The sequence below is a fragment of the Ambystoma mexicanum genome, chromosome 3q, assembly GCF_040938575.1.
Source record: "Ambystoma mexicanum isolate Mex_15411 chromosome 3q, UKY_AmexF1_1, whole genome shotgun sequence".
NCBI lineage: Eukaryota > Metazoa > Chordata > Amphibia > Caudata > Ambystomatidae > Ambystoma > Ambystoma mexicanum.
In genome coordinates this window covers 1,012,113,128-1,012,134,242 of record NC_090926.1, presented here as the reverse complement: position 1 = coordinate 1,012,134,242, position 21,115 = coordinate 1,012,113,128, and the positions used below count along the sequence as shown (strand labels likewise).

The window sequence follows — 21,115 nt, the reverse complement described above, 5'->3', positions numbered from 1 at the left end:
AGTTGGCCACCATAACGGCCCCTTCCCTTCATTGCCCAGAAAAATGGCATACACGTACTGAAGTTAAGTGGGTATCACCTGCCTAGTTAGACTTAGGTCACATTCCCAGTAAGCTCCATAGCCCGCCATTGACTTCAATGGAAGCACACCTACAAAACCAACTGATCTTCACCCGCCTTGGCGACTCAGCAATTCCAGGCGTATGAAAACGTTGTAACAACACGTATTCACGGCCAGGCCACTGCCGACAATTCAGCGCCAGGCAGTGGTCCCAATCGCTGGCGGCTCTCAGGTTCGGACTCCCCGACGTCTAATTCAATGCACTTCGATACAAACGCATTACGATTCAGAAAGGTCGCGGGCATCTCGATAATAATATGCTCCCCTGTGTCTCGACTAAACTTTCTGGATTTACGGTGGCCGTAAAGGCTCCCTTTCCTCTCTGAGCTGGGTTTGCCCTTGCGCTTTTGACTTGCCGTAGTCGCAATGCATGCTGGGACAATTTCAATATGGCGCTCTCCGTGCGGCAGCACTGAGGACCTACAGCGGAAAAGAGAGAGATACAGTCGGCGGGGTTAGCGCTAAACCTGGGAACAGAAAGGAAGACAGGCGGAGCCGAGCGAGGCGCAAAGACGAGGTGAAGTGTAGAAGCAAGTGGAAGAGACGACAGCCTCGGACCCAAGAGAATAGCGCACTGGCATCCATGTGAGGCCCGCTCTGGTGAAACGTCAACCGGGGTCCTCAAACTGAGCGCTCCAGGGGCAAGATGACGTTCTCCGCCTGAGTACTCCCCGTGGATTATGGAGCCTGCTCTGACCATGCCGGCACCCACCATGCCGGGCCCGGCGGCGCCAGCTACACCCCCACTGCCTGCACCTACTTCTTCGCTTCTCCCACCTCCTCCTGCACCTTCCACAGAGCAGGAGGAGGTTACGAGTCTGCCCGACTGGGCGCTGCCCACGGCCTTTATGAAGAAGAGGCACAGCGAGAAGATCGAGGGAAGCCGGGGGCTCGCACAAAGTTGGAGGATGAAGGACAGGGTGAGTAGTACAAACCAACTGAGATTCTTCCCTTGGCACAAACCAAACATGCACGGGAGTTGGGCGTCCAGAGTTTAAGAATGAAGGGGCGTTAGAGGGTCCCACCGCTCAGAAAACAGTATAAGAAAGTGACTATTAGCAAAACCCTAGGCAGATGGGTGCTGGGGTTTTAGATGGAGGGTATGTTTACTATCATTCCACCTCCGGATGTGTGTCCCCCACCCACAACATAGCACCCAAACACCAACAGGGACCTGGCATGTCGCAGTTTTGCGCTGAGTGGTTGGGTGAGATTGGACCCCCTCATATACTGCCCACATCGAGAATGCAAAGATACCCAGAACAGAGGGAGTGTTTGAGTCCAGTTTAGAGAGGTCTTCACAGGTATTCAGGAGAGCAGTTTCCGTGCATCTGGATTCCCTGAAAACGGACTGTTGGTGATGGAGGCAGCCAGCCAGCCATTTCAGTGTGGAGGGTCAGTTGGGGGATGACCAGCTTCTCCACGAGTTTGCCCAAAAAAGGGGTTATAGAGATATGGCGCTAGTTAGCCAGGCTAGAAGGGTCCGCAGATGGGTTTTTTAGTGGAGGGTGCACAAGCTTTGGGAAAGTCCAGAGTTTTGGAGAAGTGGGCGGTCAGTGCAGAGGGGCTGGGAGGGAGGAGGAGATTTCAGTAGGATTGGCAAGTTCCTTGCAGATTTGAAAGTTTACCCACGTTATTGGTGGCTCTAGAGATGCGGCCTTGGACATGAGCCCTCTTCTTGGAGCAGATGGTGAGACGACAATGCCTTTGGAGTAGGCGTCAGGCCAGTTTGTCAGAGAATGAGCTAGATGCCTGCCACTTCTCTCTGCAGCTTTGCACTTGCGTTTCAAAGTTGCCTAGTCAGAGTAATACCAAGAGTTGCATTTGGAAGCAGGCTTCATGCTGATTCTCGTGACGGGGGCGAAGATGTCCCCAGTGTTAAGAGAGATGGGGGGGTGGCTAGAACAGAGTCAGGAGAGTGAAGTGAAAGGGGCAGAGGAGGGATGAAGGAAGGCAAATGCAGTGACTGATAAATGCTTCATTTGACGAATGGCAGAGAATGAGACTGGCAGTGAGGGCAGAAGCATCAGGGGACCGCTGAATCCAGGAGCATCCAAGGAGTGTCCTGCAGAGTGAGTTCGGCCAGAGGGAAGGATAGTGAGGGAAAGTCACAGAGGTTGTGAAAGAGCACAGTAGCCACATTAGGAGAATCGAGATGGATGTTAAAGTCCCCAAAGAACATATGTTTGGGCGAGGAGGCAAGAAGAGAGGGAGGACAGGTCTGCCAATTCTGAGAGGAAGAGGGAGGTCTGTCCGGTGGTCCTGCAGATGGTAGCGAGAGTAAGAGAAGGTAGGCGAGACAGCCTGCAGATTAGGCTTTCAACGGATGAGTAGGTTTGAGTGAGGATGATGGAAGCAGGAACCCACTCGTGGAAGATCAGAGCCACTCTGCCCCCAGACCGTGAGGGACTCAGTTTGGACAGGATCTTGTAGCTCTGGGAGAAGTGTCAAAAGCAGTTACGGAGCTGGCCTTGAACCTCGTCTCGGTGAGAACAAAGACGTCCAGGTCTTTGAGGAGGTGACAGATGTTAGTGTTTGATAGCAGAGCAAGAATTGAGGGTAGCTAAATTAAGCTGGTTGCCCCCTTTAAATGATTTCTGATGCAGTCACAGGGGTGGGGTGCCACCACTATGGCGGTCTGGGGAGAGGGAAGTGGATGGTTGGCAGTTGAAGAGAGATGGAAGATGCCTGTCAAAAGGAGGAGGTTAGGATGAGCGCCCTGGGCCATGATAGTGCCATTGTGATAGACCGTAATGGGTGAGGATGAAAAGGGGGAGAGGACAGAAAACCTATGGGGAGTCCATAAGTCGGAAGAAGGAACAGCAAAGAGAATGTCGGTGTTCGTTTGGAGGTAGCATTGATGTAGGTGTCTGCAATGGGCAGAGCAGGGCTGGGTTTCAGGAGTGCCTTTTTTAAATTAAATATATCCAACACTAAAGGCTCAGAAAACAGAGTTATATCCAAAGGATCTTTAGCCAGGATAGTTTTTTAGTGTTGTGAATAGCCTGGGCCATTCTTCACCCGCCCTTCCTTCCAGAAATGACACAAACAACAATAAAGAAGCAGTAGCTAAATTCATTATTTTGATGATGGGCAGCTTGTGTTGGTCTGAGAGAAGGCTGTCAAGTTAAGTCTCCGTTGATGAAATGACTGGAGGGTTGGCAAAGGCAAAATTCTCGCACTCTGCTATAGCACTATTAAGAAAGGGTGATCTGCTGTCATACCACTATTAAGAAAAGTTGACCTCTGAACGCTATAATACCATGGACATCAGATGTTCTAATAGAAACCTCAAAACAGTCCCTAGAAGTACACCTAAATTGTACATTCTGCACCAAACCATAAGAGAACATCACAATAACTACTTTGGACCAAATAAAGAGGCTAGGACTAGTCGGGCACGTGTCGATTGCACTGCAAGTAATAGCCGCAGCAAGAGCCTCATTCATCCCCATGTGTAGTAATTAAGAGACTATCCAACATGTCACCAAATGTAACAGTGCTACAACTACTGTTCCTCCGCTCTGGACTTTGTTTCTGCACACATTACATAGGCATGCTTACCTAACTTTTCAGCAGCAGCAACATTCTTAAGTACAGGGATCGAAATTGAGGGGAGCTGGGAGCTATTTAGTTCCTGCTTCTAGCCTAGGCATGCCTGCTTAGCTGAAAACCAACAGCTATCAGGAGCTAGTTTTAGCTCACCAGACCAACTGGTGGTCTACAAACATGCATATGTGACATTTAATTTAAGAGTATTTGATAATGCTTATAAAGAATAATTAGGGCAGATCTAGTACACATTTAAATACAATGACTTCTCCAAAATGGACAAAAAGTGTGCATCTCTTGTGAAAGTTAGATTTGCGTTGGGTACTTGCTCCTGGTTCACCAGTGGTATCTCCTGCCTACTGGCCGATGCCCGATATCCAGGAGATGGTTTTGGCTCCTGCTCACATAATCTTATTTTCAAACCCTGTATGTAGTATCGGGAATATCAATCACATAATGGCACCCTTGTATGATTACACTTACTACCCACAAGTTAGACAAAAACCTCCTATCTCCTTGCAGTAGGCTATTGATCACTACAGGCAAAAGACCCCACATCCAGGCAAATTAATTCAAGTTACCATGTTCACTGCCGTCCTTAACTCGTACAAACAAAAAAAACATATTCCAACCCTTGAAAATATTGGTAGTCCCATTCTCCAAGGAGAAGGAACAAGAAACTCTAGCACTTCATTCCGGAAGGAGAGAGATATTATCCGAGTGTCAATGCAACCCCATGAATGGGCTGTTCTCAAATCATTCAACATCTGATGTAAATCCTTCATTGTGTCCTCAAAGTGGATAGAAGAACCCACATGGTGTGTGCAATTTTTAAGCAGCGAACATAGGTCACAGCTCTTTTTTAGCGGGAAAGAGATAGACGTAGTGTCAATATTCCAATGGACTGCCTTGAATATCTGAAGTTTCTTCGGTTTAGAATAGTTTAGCCCTAGTGCCCGTCCAGCTATTCATCTCCAATGTTGATTAGTTGCGAGGGCGTTATCCATCCCAGGATCACCTCTTGTGTCCTGTCCTTCATCCACCAAACTATCACGAGGAGGACGTATAACTGTCTTGGGTTTCAGCATAAAACAACGCTGTTATCTGCTGTACTTAGCATGGTCTATGCAAGTTCAATTCAGACCAGAGATACAGGGTGAAGTACATTGTGTGCAACTGCTTATACAATGTAGGGGCAATAAAAAAATACCCCTTTCACCAAGCCCATACCATTGCAGTACAGTCAAAAGGGTCCGTCACTAAATCTGGTCCATGGTGTACTCGTGTGCTTTGGTTTTGGTGCCAGACAGAACTAAAATTCTTCAGAGCCCTCTTTCATGCATTTTCCCCATCTCAGCATGTGTATGTGGCTCGAATTAAAGACTTTATGAGCAGTAGCTGAAAACAAAAGTTGGACGCTGTATTAATCCAGTTATAAAATCGCACCAGATGCAGGTTTGATACCTTTTTATTGGACTAACTGAAAACACTATGCAGAGATGGAACAAAACATTAGCTTTTGAAGTACCGCAGACTTGTTTGGCAGATGTTGCAGGGTGAAATGTTTAGTAAAGAAAGACACAGATCATTCTCAAAACCAAAAAAGGAGCTAAAATCAGCAGTTTTAGCTGGATCTAAAAGAAGCACAAGTTTGTGGGGCTTCACCTACTAAGCAGGAGCTATCTATCATTAGGGGAAAAGGACACGTAGCATGCTGACAATCTAACTTTCAAATGAGCTGCAAAACCTTTTTCCCATTATTTATGACCAGTTATCTTTTTTAATGCCTTCTCAATGCTCCTTCTACACATTGTCAAATCCACCTAGTTCATGTCTTCTAGGAATGTATACTGTAGCACGAGTGGGACTGGGCTTCGGTTGGAGTCAAAGTAGCCAGGATTGTTTGCATCTGACTAAATGGGTTCTAAGTTTCTGGTCCTCCAGGTGCTTGGAACTACAACTCCCATGATTTTTTTTTACCACTGCCCGTGCTGGCTGGAGAGAATGAGAAAATGAGAATTGTAGTAATTTGGCAGGCCAGGCTGAAAACACGTGGGCCCTAGCTAGATGCAATTTGGGGCATATATAAGTAGCAATGCACAACCAGCACTTTTTAAAAATGTATGCAATTGGCTTTTTTTAAAGTCCGATTTTTTTTGGAATTCTCATGGAGGAGGCCTTCAAAAGCATGTAGTATGCTTTTCTCTTTTGAATTCCCAATCATTTATTTTCCACACTGTCCAATTCTGAAAATGTATATGGCAGCCTCCTTCAACCCTTTTCACCATAGTTATCTACCTTTCACATCACCCGAGCCCTGTGACTTGGTACCAACTTTCCCTCCTGTGGACAACCAGCCCTTCATACCAGCAAACAACTTCAGATCTACTGTCCAAGCCTTAGACCTCTCCCACTTGAATGGTGTCCTTCTGGAAGGCCTTGAGAGACCACTCTGGCACACCTGAAATGTGTCCTACATGCTGCAGCATGACCCATCAAGGACGCTGCAAATTTGACTACACAACTCTCCCCAACCTGTCTCCCCTGCGAACATGTTTTGCCTTCAAATCTGCATCACCTACAAGGCTTTTGCCCTCATGTCCCCAAGCTAACTCGCTGAGAAGCTTGGCATCTCTGTATACCTGTGATCCACCAGAAGGAAGGACATCTGCAGACTTCCTTACTCTGTCGAGTGCAGGATGTAAAGAACCAGAAGATATGCCTTCTCAGTCTACTCCTCCAGACTCTGGACTCTTCTCCCAGTCAACTAATGACTTGCCCCTTTGATTCTACATTTCAGAAAAGCACCCAAGGCTCTCCTTTGTAAGAAAGGCTACCTCCCTCCTCCAACACCTAGGTCCACACACCGTCCACTCGCCACTTAACCAGAGACTGGGCCATCTTCTCCCCCATTACCTCCCCTGTTTGCTTGTGGATCACATGAGGCCAACTTTCCAGCCTTCGCCCGTTGTTAGCTCCCCACTTCATTGTATCTCTGCTTCCCTCACTGTTTCCCCCACATGACTTGTAAGCACTCCATTGGTTCACGAAGCTAGGACTGTGCTTGCTGTATTCCCTTATAGTAATATGCCTGCATGGTTCTCCGTTATGTTCCCTAGAAGACAGCAGAGTTAAATCCCACTTCAATGTGTTTGCTTTGACAATGCTTTTTATCATGGCTAATGTGTTGGCTGACTCTGGCTGGTTTTTAAAACTCAGTACATTTAGCTGTAAAAAGAAGATGGAAGACAGGTCAGAACTGATTGAGGTCTTCCAGTGCAATATGTGAATATTTCGACTGAAGTTGAAGCCATGTGTACTTTAGTGATATACAGTCGTTTTTATGTATTAGTGTTATCAAAAATAATTGGTCATCCCCACCATGAAAGGAAGCATTGGGGCCATTATTAATCTTCTGTGTGCCGATAGAAGTATATATATATTTTTTCACGGAATACAAATCCATCTACTACCACCCTTCACCCCCCCCCCCCCACACACACTTGCCAGATCATAAAGCTGAACCGGCATGCATTGCATTTCATTGTGAAGCCGAAGGTTCTGTTTGTCAAAGATTGCCACGTAGAAAGTATTGGCATCCAGATGGGTTGACTCTCGGTAGATAGCCATCAATGCTTCTCCACTCTGGAGATGCAAGCTTCTGGGGCGTCAGCAGCAGAGTGTAGTTTTGTTAGTTGAGCATGCAGGATGTAGGGACACTCGTGAAATTCATCGCAAAAGGAAACGCTGATCATCCGCACATCCTAGATCATGGGCATCTGTGTCCGTATTTTACTCTGGCAGCCAAAGATATTGCATCTTGTAGCAATATAAATCTTCAACAAACACTACAAATGTACCTCGCCCTTGTATGTAGTCTATCATGCAGTAAGTGGGGTTTGATTGTAGATGCAGATTGGCTAATTTTGAACCCTATCTGGTATTTGTCCCACATTCCTGCATTTATAGAGTGCTGTTGATATACCTACTCAAAACCCAATTCAGGTGTTGATATAATTTTTAACTCTAAATGTGTGAAAGGTGGAGTGATCCCACGGATATTCTCACATTTGCACTGCAGGTTGCGCACAGCATATTAATTGCTGCAATATTCACATATGCAACTATTGTTTTTCGTGTAGCAGACTGCACATTGTATAGTTCTATCGCCAATATTTTTTTCACTTGGCAGAGACACAAAGTTTACTAGTTCAAAGCATATTGTGCAGGCAGAGTTACTGATCTGTGCATGTGCTTTCGTATCGGCTGATGGTTGTATTGCATAATGCAATAAATAAATAAAAATAGTATTCACACGCACTGCGCCCGACTGGCAATTTCCAAGAAATGTTTTAACTAAGCTGTCTGTAACATCGCCGTGGTACCTAAGGGTTTGGGCGAGTAACAAATGCAATAAATAAATAAATAAATAAATAAATAAATAAAAGTTGTACTTGGCACTTCTCATACTCTACTTTTAATCTGAAGGGCAGGATTGAAAAGATTGTGTTGGTAATTTCCCAGCCCATCGTAAAAGATCAATTTCACTTTGTTCAACAAAGTACTAGGTAATGTATAGTGGTCTTTCCGAGGGTCAATCTTTGCACATGGTACAGAGGGGGGGGGAGGAGACGGAGAAGCAGCTATGAATCCTAAGATGTTTATGGTTGCTGGCTGGAGTACCCATTTCCTGTGTGCCCCCTTTTTTCTAAGTTATTATCATTTATTTATATTGCACACCGCTGCCATATTCGTCGTTTCTGTGTGCTCTCGTCGCTCTAAGGCAAAGTGGGGATGAGTTAGTTAGGATAGAAAGAAGGATAAAATGGGTGTTATGCTAAGCTGTTGGTGATGTGGGTAGAACCAGAAGTAACTGACATCAATGCTGGTTTTTTTTCCTAGGTGCATTTTGTTTTGTACACTGGATGCGTATTGTTTCCAGATGGGAGACAACCATTGTCAGACTGATTTTATCTGGGATTTTACTGTAGGTGGGAGGGGTGGAGTGGAGGGGAGTTTAGGAGTTGGTTTGCGAAAGATGTGCGGTATAGGGCTGTTAAGCGAGTGGTATGTGGGGGGGTGGCGAGTAAGTGTGATGCTGGATGGGGATGGTTAGGTTTTGGTTATGTTGTGGCTAGTCCCTAGGTACAGTGCTGCTGTATATATTTTATTTTTTTTCTTATTTTTGTTTTAGGTAGTCTCCTTTTTCTGGGTGTTTCAAAAATGTGTGCAACACTGTTTTTTTTCTGGGTGTGGGGAACAGATTATAGGAGAGATGGTATTTTAGTGATTGTTTGTGGGGAGGGACTGTAGCTTATCTCATATGGGAGCGTTTTCCCAGAGTCGCATTGAAGGTGTGAGCTAGGGTCACTGTGGAATGGTTTGGGTACTGTCTGAAAAGGGGTGTGCCATGTCTTTCTTGATACATTGGTCTTAAGAATCTGTGTTGTCATGTGGATCTTCTTCTTGATCCACTCATTTGGGGACTTGTCATTGGTATGGTCTGAAGGCGCTGGTAGGTTGAACGCCCTTGGGAATCGAAGTTCAGATCAGTAGAGCGAATAGAGAGTCAAAAGGTGCGTGTGAGCACTGAGTATGCGTGCAGCTCGTGCGGTATCAGTGTAATAGCTGCTTCTTAGCCGTAGGTGTGGTGGTTGAGAGATCAGGAGTATGTGTTCGTTCTGGCAGGATTTATCCAGACCGGATGTGGCTGCGTTATGCCTGAGGAGAATGCCTGGCCGGGGAGGGTGAGTAACCAGCAGTGTTTACTTAGAATGATGTGGAGTGAGCGGTGGATATTGGTATGAGAACAGTTATACCGAATGGTGTCATAGTATCTCTGTTATAGTTGAGTGGTGATGTAAAGGAGAGAGTAAGCGTGGTGATGTGATATGATGGGTTGTATGGTCTTTCAAACGTTCTCTGCATTCCAAACCATACTATATACACGTCACGCAGTTCTATGCGCTCCAGTCCGTTCCATGCACTCCTATCCGCTCCATGGATCCCAGTCTGCTCCATACACTCTGGTCCGTTCTACGCACTCATGCATTCCGGCTCGCCCCTCGCGCTCGAGTCCGCTCCGTGCGTTCCAGTCGGCCCCACGCATGCACTCTTGTCTGTCCCACGCATGCACTCTTGTCTGTCCCACGCATGCATTCCTGTCTGTCCTATGCCCTACGCCTTCTGCAGCTCTACGTATTCATCCATTCTACGCACTCATCAGTATTGGATGCAATCCGAGCTTGTCTATCCACTCATCCGCTCTATCCCCTCTGCGCTCTCGTCTCCTCTTGCGCGCTCGTAAGTGACTTTAATATGTTTGAAAGACCTACTAAAGAATTGTGTAGACTAGACGTGGGAAAACTATTTCATGCAGTCTGACTAGGCCTGACATCTGTGATCAAATACAGGGCGTTTGTGCTTGGTGAGTCCACTGGAAGTGGAACATTGATGTGTGGGTGCAGTGCTGGAAATGGAAAAAATGTATTGTTGGAACCGTCACTTATTAGGAGGGGCGGGGCTCTGACAAGGAGGGTGCTGGTCCAGGGGGCGTGGCCCATGGCCAGGTTGCACAACACAGTATCTCTATATCCAACCCAATCCTGGCGGTTTGCATAAAAGCAAAGGGCATTATGGGGGCATCATTTGCCACAAACATGTCTTATAGTTCATTAAGAAAACCTTTTAAAGCGAATAATGGACTCTTCTGCATTGTATTGTTTATGCTTAAAAGAAATACCAAAAACCTCCCTAAACCCTGCTACGTTTGTGTATAACCGTAACTTTAAGAAAGTGAAACACCCAAACCTTAAGAGTTGCCTACAGGAAATTGTTATCCACGTACAGCTCCAACATCCCAGAGAAACTGGTGGAAATCTATAATAAGGTCCTGATTAAAATGATGGATAAAGTGGCCCCTATAGCAAGGAAATTGGTGAGAGAAAATAGAAATCGCAACAAATGGTTCACTTACGAATCATTAAGCTTGAATAAACCGAAGTGAAGTGCAGAACAGTTATGGTTTAAACATCCTTCAGCCCTAAACAAGGGGAAATAGAAGGCTCTGCAGGCAGATTATAAAAGGTCAAAATCACCACAGCAAAAAGATTTCTTTAACAAAGAAATCACAGGAGCCAAGAAAACACCAAAGAGCTATTTGAGACCCTGAAGCTTCTAGAGACGCCTAAGGCATTAACACAACCCATCCACCCAACAGATAGACTGTGATGATGTCCAACTTGCCTTTGCAAACAAATTAAAATAGCCCGGGAAAAATTGAAAAAGGCTTGGGCAATGGCCTGAACAAACGGGTGCGAACAAACGAACTTTGCCTTTACACACGTAACCGAGATTGAGTCAATACTGTCCTCGTGCTCTGAAACTTATTCTGGAGAATGGTAAGGAGTTTGTCCGTTCAACACCTCGTTCGATCACACTTTAGTCCCAGATAAAATAAAGATTGTTACCATTACCCCTCTGGTGAAGGAAGCAGGTCTGAACCCCCAAGATGGAAAAAAACGAGTGCTCATCACTAATACAAACGTTTTGCAAAAAATTCTAGATAAGGTGGCTACAAAACAACTTCGAGTACTTTGAGTCCGTATCTATATTTTACAACTAACAATCCGGGTTTCGATCTGACCATAGCACAGAGACAGCCCTCCTCGATTTACAGACCAACATGCTGGAACTGGCGGACCAAGGAAACAATGGCTTCTGTTCTTTCTTGACTTCTCCGCAGCTTTTGACCTGGTGGATCACAACCGCTTAATTGACACACTATCAGGCACAGGGAACTGTGCACCACAAGCCACGAGTTGGATCAAATCCTTCTTCTAGGGCAGACGATCGTCGGTCTCCTGAGAAAATGCCTTCTCCCACTTGGCCCCCATCTTCTACGGAGTCCCTCAGGGAGACTGCGTCACGTCAACACTTTTCAACCTGTTTAAAAGACCTCTGTGCAGTCTCTGAGAATGTTACGGGGTCATGTTTACCAACTACGCAGATGACGCCCAACTGATCCTGGAAATCATTGGGGATTATGAGACGGATACCCGGAATTTGACCACAATCTACAGGGTGATAGAACAGTGGATGACAGAAAACTGGCTCTGCCTCAATGGAGCAAAAACCGAATTGCTGCTGTTCGGTAGCCCAGGGGCAAGAGCAAAGCTAGGGAATGAATACCGATACTTCTGCAAGAAAGACTGTGTGATAGCAGTAGCCGAAAAAGTTAAGTCCCTCGGGGTGTTCTTTAATGCCTCCATCAGCACAGAGACACAGACGAGCTACATCTAAAAATGTCTCAACTATTACCTGAAACTTCTTAGGAACATCAAACCCTACATCTTTGAAGTGAATTGTGCCTCTAGTGGACGAGACGACATACTATCACGACTTGACTACTGTAACTCCCTCTTTATCAGCGCCAGGAAGAAATGCATACACCACCTGCAAAAGCTCCAAAACGATGCAGTTCGGATCATAAAGAGCATCTCTAGACGGGAACATATTTTTTCTGGGAGAGAATCCCTACACTGGCTTCCCATACCTGTCCGCATTCACTTCAAAACAGCCACCCTGGTGCATAAGTGCTTTTACGGAAGGGCTTTGGGTACCTGAAGTCCCACACTTTTCTCTACACCTCTAACTGCACTCTTAGGTCTGTTAGCATGTGAACAATTAGGTCTCTCAGATTTAAAAAGGCCGTTGCACTTGGTAGAGCTTCCCCACAAGGGTAACACAAGTGTGGAATTCACTTCCAAGCTCGCTCCGACTGGAACATTTTCCGTACCCAATTGAAAACCTTGTTGTTCAAATGAACTCGCAACTTTGAACCATGAAGTTGGCAGTCAAAGGGTCTGAACCTTTTATTTGTGCCCCGTCCTCACATGTACCTTCGTGTTTGCGCCCTGATGCCTGCGGGTTCCTGGCGCGGTATAAATAATCTGTTTTGATTGGTCACAATATTCACCCTAATAAAGAGATGTCTGTAAAATGCAGGACATGTATACCAGTTTGAACAGCTGCAAAACTGTATGTGAGGCTTTGGCAATTTCTGTATGCATACTCCAATACTGCGTGTTCGGAAAGCTCGTAGAAAAATGGGCTGTGCAGCGGGAGCAGCTTGTGCTACAATGAGCAGACTGCTTTCGGAAGACTCAGCACAAAAGCTGAAAAGCAGTATGCTCGATGAGGCACAGGATCTGCGAGAGTCGTGCCTAGCACCCCCTGGGTCTGGAGGACGGAGCAGGGCTCCGGCAAGACCTATTTTGCCTGACCGCTGCTCTGTCTTGTTCCAGCCCATTTCCTGCACTGTATGGGTGGGATTTACTGGTTGGAAGTAGGGTCCTATCGTGTAACCTAATCTGTTTAAGGCCCATGCATTGTTAGATTGTCACAAAATGAGTATTATCAGACTAGGTCGGTAAAACTGCAAATTCCTGTGTAGTGTGTGAGGGGACAATATTGTTATCCATATTAGAAAAGTAGTATATGCCAATCCTTTGGATAATGGGCACCGAATACTGTGCTGTCGTTTCATGGGTACTGCACCGTTTTCAGGCAATGCAGACTCGGTGGGGTAATGTACCTTGATGCTCCATGTCTGTATAAGAGGGAGGTGCTTAGCCACCGAAGTGGGAATCTTGACAGTTCTTCATGCACATTTTTCTAAAATGAGAGGTAGGTCTCTGAAAGACTAAAATTAAACTAATTTGACAAAGTGGATTTCGCTTCATTGGCAGGATGGCAAAAGACTGAAAGAAGTCCATGAAAATGTAAGGGACAGATTAATCTACTTTTTTTTTGTTGTATTTTTTTGTTCTACTCTAGAAACTACAAGTGATGTTAGGAAACTGAAGAAAAGACGTCTTGAAATCCTAGCCATAATTAATTGCAATGATAGAAGAATAGGATAAGTAATTTGCTACATGAATGCTGCACACAAGCGGAGAATGTGGGAGGGAAATAATGGGTCGCCTGCAAATTCCTCATCCCTTAGCATGATTCTACGAAGTGCATCTGAAATGTCTGGTTCCATGGCTGCTCGAAGTGTATAGTCGGGTGCTTGAAATAGGTTCTTTATTTATATTGGTGGGTGAGTTGACTCCTGACCCCGGAAAGCAAATGTGCCAATGCAGTTATGTCTACTATTCTCACGGCATAATCCAATATTGGCCACTTTGTTTGCTTTATGGCTACTGTGGCTTTGCACACGGAGACCAGTTCGGCCACAGTGTCTGATCTGGTGTATAGAGGATATCCATCTACACGTGTGGTGGCGATAATGCTTGGACCCTTGTGGGGGTTCTGGTGCTAGGTTTTTTGTTTATCTGAAGACCCCAACAGTTCACATGATGTGGCATTAAAATGGTGGACATGTATCCAAGCGGTTTGTGTTCAAGTGTTTTAAAAAAATAAAAACAGGAAAACTGCCCTCTGGGCCTAGACCCCATGCAGGCATTCCGTTGGCTTGGAAGCACGTTGCAAAATTGTTGGGTTTGGTGGGGTTCTCTGTTTTTGGGCTGTTGTCCTAATCTTTTCTGATGTTCCCTTTGGACACGCAGATTAGATGAAGATGTACTTGTTGTCCCAATTGTTAGATGTGCTAGTAGTTTTTTCTATTTAAATCTGTTTAATCAAGGTAAAAAAGGAACTGCCAAATTGACATCTAGTACTCGGTTCTTCAGTTAATGGAAAAATAAATTGTTACGTTGCAATATCATTCAGCTCTCCCACAATCTTATAGCCGATCCTTGCCTCGGTTACCGTCTTAACCAGAAGCCCCAATAGCTGCTCATGATCTGCATACAGGTATAGTACATTGCTGCATCTCCTCAATCAACTGGTTCCTACCTGTCTCTTTTATGTTTGAGGTGAAACATTCCCCTACCTCAATGACCTGCAACGCTCACCATTTGCATGGGATGCATGCACGTACCTTATTGGTCAATTCATGGGAAACTGTGATTAGGAAGTCGTTTAACTGCAGCTTCAACACCTTCTTTCACCTCCTTACTATATTCACTGGGTGCTGCTCCACACTGCCCATCTGGATCTGCTTGCAGAGTCCCAGAATAATTACTAGAAACGGCAAGAGCAATCCCCGAAATTGATCCACCAAACTGGGTAAAAGATTATTTCCACATTGTGCGATTATTGTATAAAGGGAAAGACTTGTGCTTTATGGTGCCAAGCTCCTTGCACGAAGGATCTCTCGGAATATATGTTTCAACATACTCTATCCATATATTTCAAGCTACTAGCCAGCCATGGTCACTTGCCACCTCAATTCTGCATACAGACACAGCACACGAATTCTAACTCACCAAGAGTCAACTATCACTAGCCAATAGCTAGTAGTGAGTGCACATTTTGAGCCATGTTACAGTGTAGCAGTAGTAACGCTAAAGTGAAGATTGCACAATACCTCGTCCATGAAAGTTCACCAAATCAGATAGCAACAACTGTGGCTGTATCTGAGCGATTGTGTCAGATTCGGTGAAGTTACATTGGCATTTCATGCGAGAAAGAAAAAAAAATGTTGACGCACAGTATTTTTTTGCATTGGGTTTTTCATAGACTCCCATCCCACTTTCAGGGCGCATTGCTCAAAATTGACGCCAGTTTTTAAAAAAACGTTTTGGTGCTTAACCTGAATTGTTTGCAAGGTTGTGAATGGAGAAAGGAAACTAGATTCATGTAAAAGGAGGATTTGGCATTGTCGAGAGATGTTGTCAGGGTCAGTAAAAGAGTCCTGTAGGCAGAATGGGGAGTGGGGGGGGGGGTTGGTCTTTGCTCTAGTGGCATAAGAAGCGATGCATGGTCCTAATCAGCACCTGGAAGGTGTAATTGAAGTGATAGACGGTGCATAATTGAATTCAATAAAGGCAAGATCAATGGCGTGAGCAAGTGGAGTAGAGCGAGCAAGTGCAGTAGAGCGAGCAAGAAGTCAAATTTGGGGATACAGGTGACCATGGAGTCATGCTTGATTTTAAGCATGGTGATAGATGAGGGAGTCAGGAGAGTGAGGGAGGTATAGAGATTTTGAAGTGAATTGGAGAGTGGCCAGCGCAGAAGTCAATTGTGCGAGCATAGAAAACAAGGGTGGAAGATTGCAATAGGAGATTGGGGGAAGCTGCCTTAGGTGTGGTGTGGAAGGTTATGTAAATTGACTAGCAAAGTATGGGAGAGAGGACTCAATTTGGAGCTTGCCCATTATGATGGCAGGGCCATCCGATGGGAGTGTTTTGAGAAAAGTGGTAAGTATCGAAGAAGTAGAGGTTGATGATACATGGTGTGCTGTTTGGCGAATGAAAGTAAAAGGGTGGGAGCAAGGCGTTGAACCAAGAAAAGATCAGTGGAAGAGGGCGTGAAATCAGAGAGGGGAAGAGGGTGCCAATGGCATGCTCTTGCTAATCATGACACTATCTCTAACATCATTTTTGGAGAGGTGAGGGGAGTGAGAGAAAAGTAAAGTTGGTGTGAAGGGCTGCCAGGGTGGTGGTGGTGTGGGGACAAATCAAAGTTCTGGTGATGGCCATCACAGAGTTTGCAGTGATGGGGAAAGGAGGGTTTTGTTGTGGGATGGAGGAACAGTCTAAGTGGCTTTGGGGGAGGGATGGATGTAGCGATGGGAGTTATGGACATGAAGGGAAGAGTGGGCAAGAGCAGTAAGGCGGAGCTGGGCCCTGTTATGCAGGGGGGCCATGCATGTTGTATGGGTGACCTTGAAATGAAATGCTATTTTACAAACCACAGGTGACTAAAAACTGTGCAGGTGGGAGATGCTTTTGTGGCAGTTTGTAACTGTGATCACTCTAGCTAGTGTAAGAAGTTTGACTCGCGTGGTAGTTTTGCATGGACATAATAGCAGATGTAGGGGGGAATCGTGCCATCCATTCTGCCCTGTGGCCTACCGGTATCTAACCGAGCCAAACTGATCTTGCCCTTTACTTTGAGGCCCTCCACTGAGACACCTGATTTAACATAGTAGTCCATATGCAAATTCTAAGGGAAATTGTGTAAAATATGGCATTTAGGAAAAAGCACGAGAAGTTGAGGATCTACCCTCTTGTGTTTTATCAATAACACGTGTTTTCAAAACCTCTAATTGCTTTGCGTGTGTAACACAATATGGTACTCCGTACATCTCTATCTCATTGCATATAACTTTTAACATGTCGGACGTTGTGGCACCACTAAACTGTGTTAATACAAACTGATTTATAATCCTCTGCACATACTGTTGTAAAAAAAGAATCAAGAAAAGGTCAAATATATCTGTTTTATGATTTTCTTTTCCAACATGCCCCATCTCCTAAGTCTTTGGGTGTATCCCTCCTGAACCAGGTAGTATCAATGCACACCAATTAGTGGGGATACACATTTCAAGGATTCGAAAAATATACAAAAAAAGTGCCATCCAAGGTTTTTATGTGCAGGGGAGGAATTGTGATCCTGGCACAGAGTCACTACAAAATGAAGATCCAATATTAGGATCCTCCCGTCCCATGCACACTTTTATAAACTGAAGAAACAGTCAATTCTTAATGTCATGTGTACATAATATCTGAATGACTCAATTCAAAAGGAGATTTTTAATACCAACAAGATGTGCAAAGTTTAGTTATTATAAATATCAAAAATACAAAGATCACATAGTAAGTCTGCTGTTCGCTGACGCGCTTCGATGTAAATTCATTCAAGAAATATAATAGAACGTAGAATCAGTTCCTGTGTCGAATGGTTCGTCCACTTCAGCATGTATTTAATCGGGTAGAACAAAACCCAGGTAGTACAGCAACAATATATCTATCATTCCCGATGCCTAGAGGAGCATATTCTCTCTCGGAGACGTATGAGTGTGAAACACTGGATACATTGTAGAGCACGGCCAGTTCGCACAGATTAGTCATTGACTAGGTGGTTTCATCTGTTTTAGGGACATGGTCTCGACCGGTATTCATACCCTATATTGCTGTACTACCTGGGTTTTGTTTTCCCCAATTGAATACATGCAGAAGTGGATGAACCATTCGCACTTGAACTGATTCTACATTCTATTATGTTTCTTGATTGATGTTACTCCAAAAAGGGATTATTGCTAAGCATTTTTTGAAGTTTGGCACCACACGTAAACACATAGACAGATGTGCATGAGGCATTGGAATCGATGGGTATATTATCACGTCTGGGGATTTACTGGGTGATGAGATTCAAATCACCATACTCATTGAAATGGGGTACATCCAGTTGGCTCCAACGGTTGATTAGCTTAACTAACAAATTGGTATTTCACCAATGTTTAAATAAGTGAGCTAATGTATAGAGTTAAGCATGTATAGAATATAACGAATGTTGAGAACACAAAAGACGGAACTATTTGATATTTGTTTTTGCAGTCCGTATTGCTCAGGAGGAAGGGGTCCTCACCTCGAAACGCGTCAGCTAACAGTAGACATTATTTTAGGTGATCTTTGTATTTTTTTTATATTTGATTATAATTAAACTTTGCAAATCTTGTTGGTGCTAAAATTCTTCTTTTGAATTGAGTCATTCAGATATTATGTACACATGACAATAACAGTTGACTGTTTCTTCAGTTTATAAAAGTGTGGAGGGGTTCTAATATTGGATCTTCTTCATTTTGTATCCCTCCTGAGCCAGGCATCTGCCTCGGACTTTGGGCCAGCCTGCACTTGGCAAGTGCTTTGAATCTCACAGCAGGATTGACTCGGTACTCCACGTTTCCAGGATTAATGCATTTAGAATCATTGCATTGGGTAATAACCTCTTATAAAAATGGTTAAACATGGGAGTGTTCTGTCTTGAAGGACTAAATAAGAAAGCAAATTATTAAGTTCTACTCAAAAGCGTAAACCTTTCTTTTTTTTCTATACAAAACATGAATTGCGAAAATCTAGAACGTCGAATACTCAACAAAAAATTAACGAAGAAGTAATTTGAAGTATAAGAAGTGGGAAACTGACCCCTGTAGCGCTTGATACACAAAAACATACAATTGAACAAGAAGTCCCCTGCAAAGAGTTCCTCCCCAACTAGAATATACTGCCGTGCTAACAAGCCAATTTTACATTTGTTCTCAACACTTGGTATTTGTTTTATGTAGAGGTAAGTAGCAATAAGTCCATGTACTGGCTGAAGCCCGCACTGATGAACACACATTTTAACAAATGAAAAACGAAATGTATTAAATGACCGTGCTATAGTGAAGTTGAGTCTTGCAAAATTGAGCGAGAAAAGGTTTCATGGGTAACGTGATGGATAGTTACACTGTGTTTGTAATAACCTTTATGTTGACGTTTCCTACCTTTTTGCAGACGTAACTTTTTATAGCTAATAACCTAAAAAAAATCCCCAAAATAATGTCAATTACTTTACCATCGAAACAGGGTCAGGGATTTTGGGCTGGTGGGTCCGTAAGATCTATGAAAACACTAGTCTGATTATTACATGCGCAGTCTTCACTGCTAGAGATACCAGTTAATGTCTTGATAACTCAGGACTTATTGCCAGTAGCTTACTCTGAGGACCCCTACAGAGATGTTGCTATGGCTAGATTGGATGGATGCTGCAAGTTGCCCGCTGGGAACTCCCCTATCCTTCCTAGTTGGGAGGATAGCTCGGGGGCAGCAGCCCTGCCTTGGAGCAGGGGGATGCTGAACAACATATGGATTTGATCCCTTGTTTGGCACCTAAAAACTGGAGGAAACCGCCATCCACTGCCAAAATAATCTAACCTTTCTTACCCTCTACGCTCAAATGCACTATATGTATACAAACTAAACCCCTCGCACATGGCTACTGAATAATCCTCTGAACAGACTTCAAACGGAAAATGACACCTCGACAACCATCGGGCATACCGCCCAAGCCAATATGTCCTAGCATTAAAAGCATATGATGCTCTCCTCTGGACACAAATGTATCTATGCTTTTGTCGCAGAACACCTGGAAAATGACCCACAATCGGAGCTTAGGGTACTTCTAGTATGAATGCATGAAAACAGCAAATCTGGTTTTGTTTTTCCCTCTTTTCTTTGCTAACCTAACGCAACTTCCTGCCTTTCAGATCTCTCCGAGCACCTGGAGACTAAGCAGATGGCCGCGGAACCTGATGTAGATCCCATCAACATAAAACCATGTTCTTGGGTGTTTCTAGCCTCGGTTTAGATCCACTTGCAATGCTGGTATTCTCCCCGTCGCCCTGTAGATTTCCGTAGTCACGCTCTATTAATACCTTAACTGGGGCGTGTTTCCTTTGCGATTCTATTCTGCTGTGTTGGGGTACAAAATGTGAAGTCGCCAATAGCTTTTGGCTAGCGATGTTTGACTCTAGGTGATTAAGAAATGGTGTCCTGTGTGTATTTATAGCATTAAGGGGGCAAGTGACATTTTTTGGGTTGTATAGTCACTTGCATTTCTGCCCCTGGGCTATGCTACATTATGGTTTCCTGCCATTTTACACAATGCCATGTTTTTGCTATCATACAATATGCAATGCCTCTTATATTATGGCTTTCAAATGCTGTGCTTTCTTTGTTTTGATTATGTCATGTTACGTTGCTGGTGTAGATTATAAGCCTGTTGCGATCAATGGGTTTTGGTTCCCAAGTCCATATTTTCAGCAGCAGGCCCAAAGTGAGCCGGTCCTGTACAGTTGTCCTGGCCTGGTGAGGTAAGTGGCCTCCTCCATCCTGCTCCATTTCTGTCTTTGCCTTCTTTTCGCCCTCTTCTCTGCTTGTACTGCGACTCCCGGCCCCTCCCCAGCTCGTGATTGGTAGCTTTTACCGGGAAAGCTGCCCTCTTATCAGAGGACGCCAGGGCATATTTGCCTGGCAGCCATCGGCTAAGGGCCACAAGGCAAGGGGTAGGTCCCTGCTAAGCAGCTCCACTCGGTCTTTGCCCGTGTTCGCCTGAGACGCCTGACGCAGACAAACTACTGCGACTGATAAGGTAAGTGTGGTGTGGGCGGGAAGTAAAGCCATTGCTTTACTCTGGTAAAACCCCACCACTATTACCTAAAACCTCATATCTTCTGGCATCTAGCCTTTTTGTGAAACTGATTTTCACTACTCTGCCAAAGTTGAATCTGAGTGGTTCTTTCATTGCAGTCTATAAAACAGTTACATTTATTGGGAGTTATCTATGTGCTGCGCTTGGGTGGATTTTGGGGGTGGGAAAGGTGTTGCACCTAGATGGATTTTCAGGGGGGAGTAGGAATGGTGGTGCACTCCTTTCACAGAGATGTTGAGGATGATGTCCTGTCCCCAGCACTCTGAAGGTCATAGGGACAACTGGCCCAATGTGCCTATAGCCCTTTGAGGACAGACCAAGAATATGTATTGGGATTGCCCATTGTGTGCTTAAAGATCCATCAGGATAGCTTGCCACTGCTCTGGGGCCTTGGTACTGG

The 21,115-nt window shown here is 44.7% G+C and overlaps 1 protein-coding gene across 4 annotated transcripts in view; it reads left to right on the top strand.

The window, feature by feature from the left end:
• The first annotated feature begins 481 nt into the window (after positions 1-481).
• RPTOR (regulatory associated protein of MTOR complex 1) overlaps positions 482-21,115 on the top strand; it is a 2,822,438-nt gene continuing 2,801,804 nt past the window's right edge. For 3 of the 4 annotated variants that reach the window (XM_069655184.1, XM_069655182.1, XM_069655183.1), the window contains exon 1: positions 483-1,040. In XM_069655184.1, coding sequence (XP_069511285.1) covers positions 801-1,040 — 240 coding nt within the window. In that variant the 5' untranslated portion in view covers positions 483-800. Of the gene's footprint in view, positions 1,041-21,115 lie in introns of all 4 variants that reach the window. The other variant, XM_069655181.1, reaches the window with a different exon arrangement.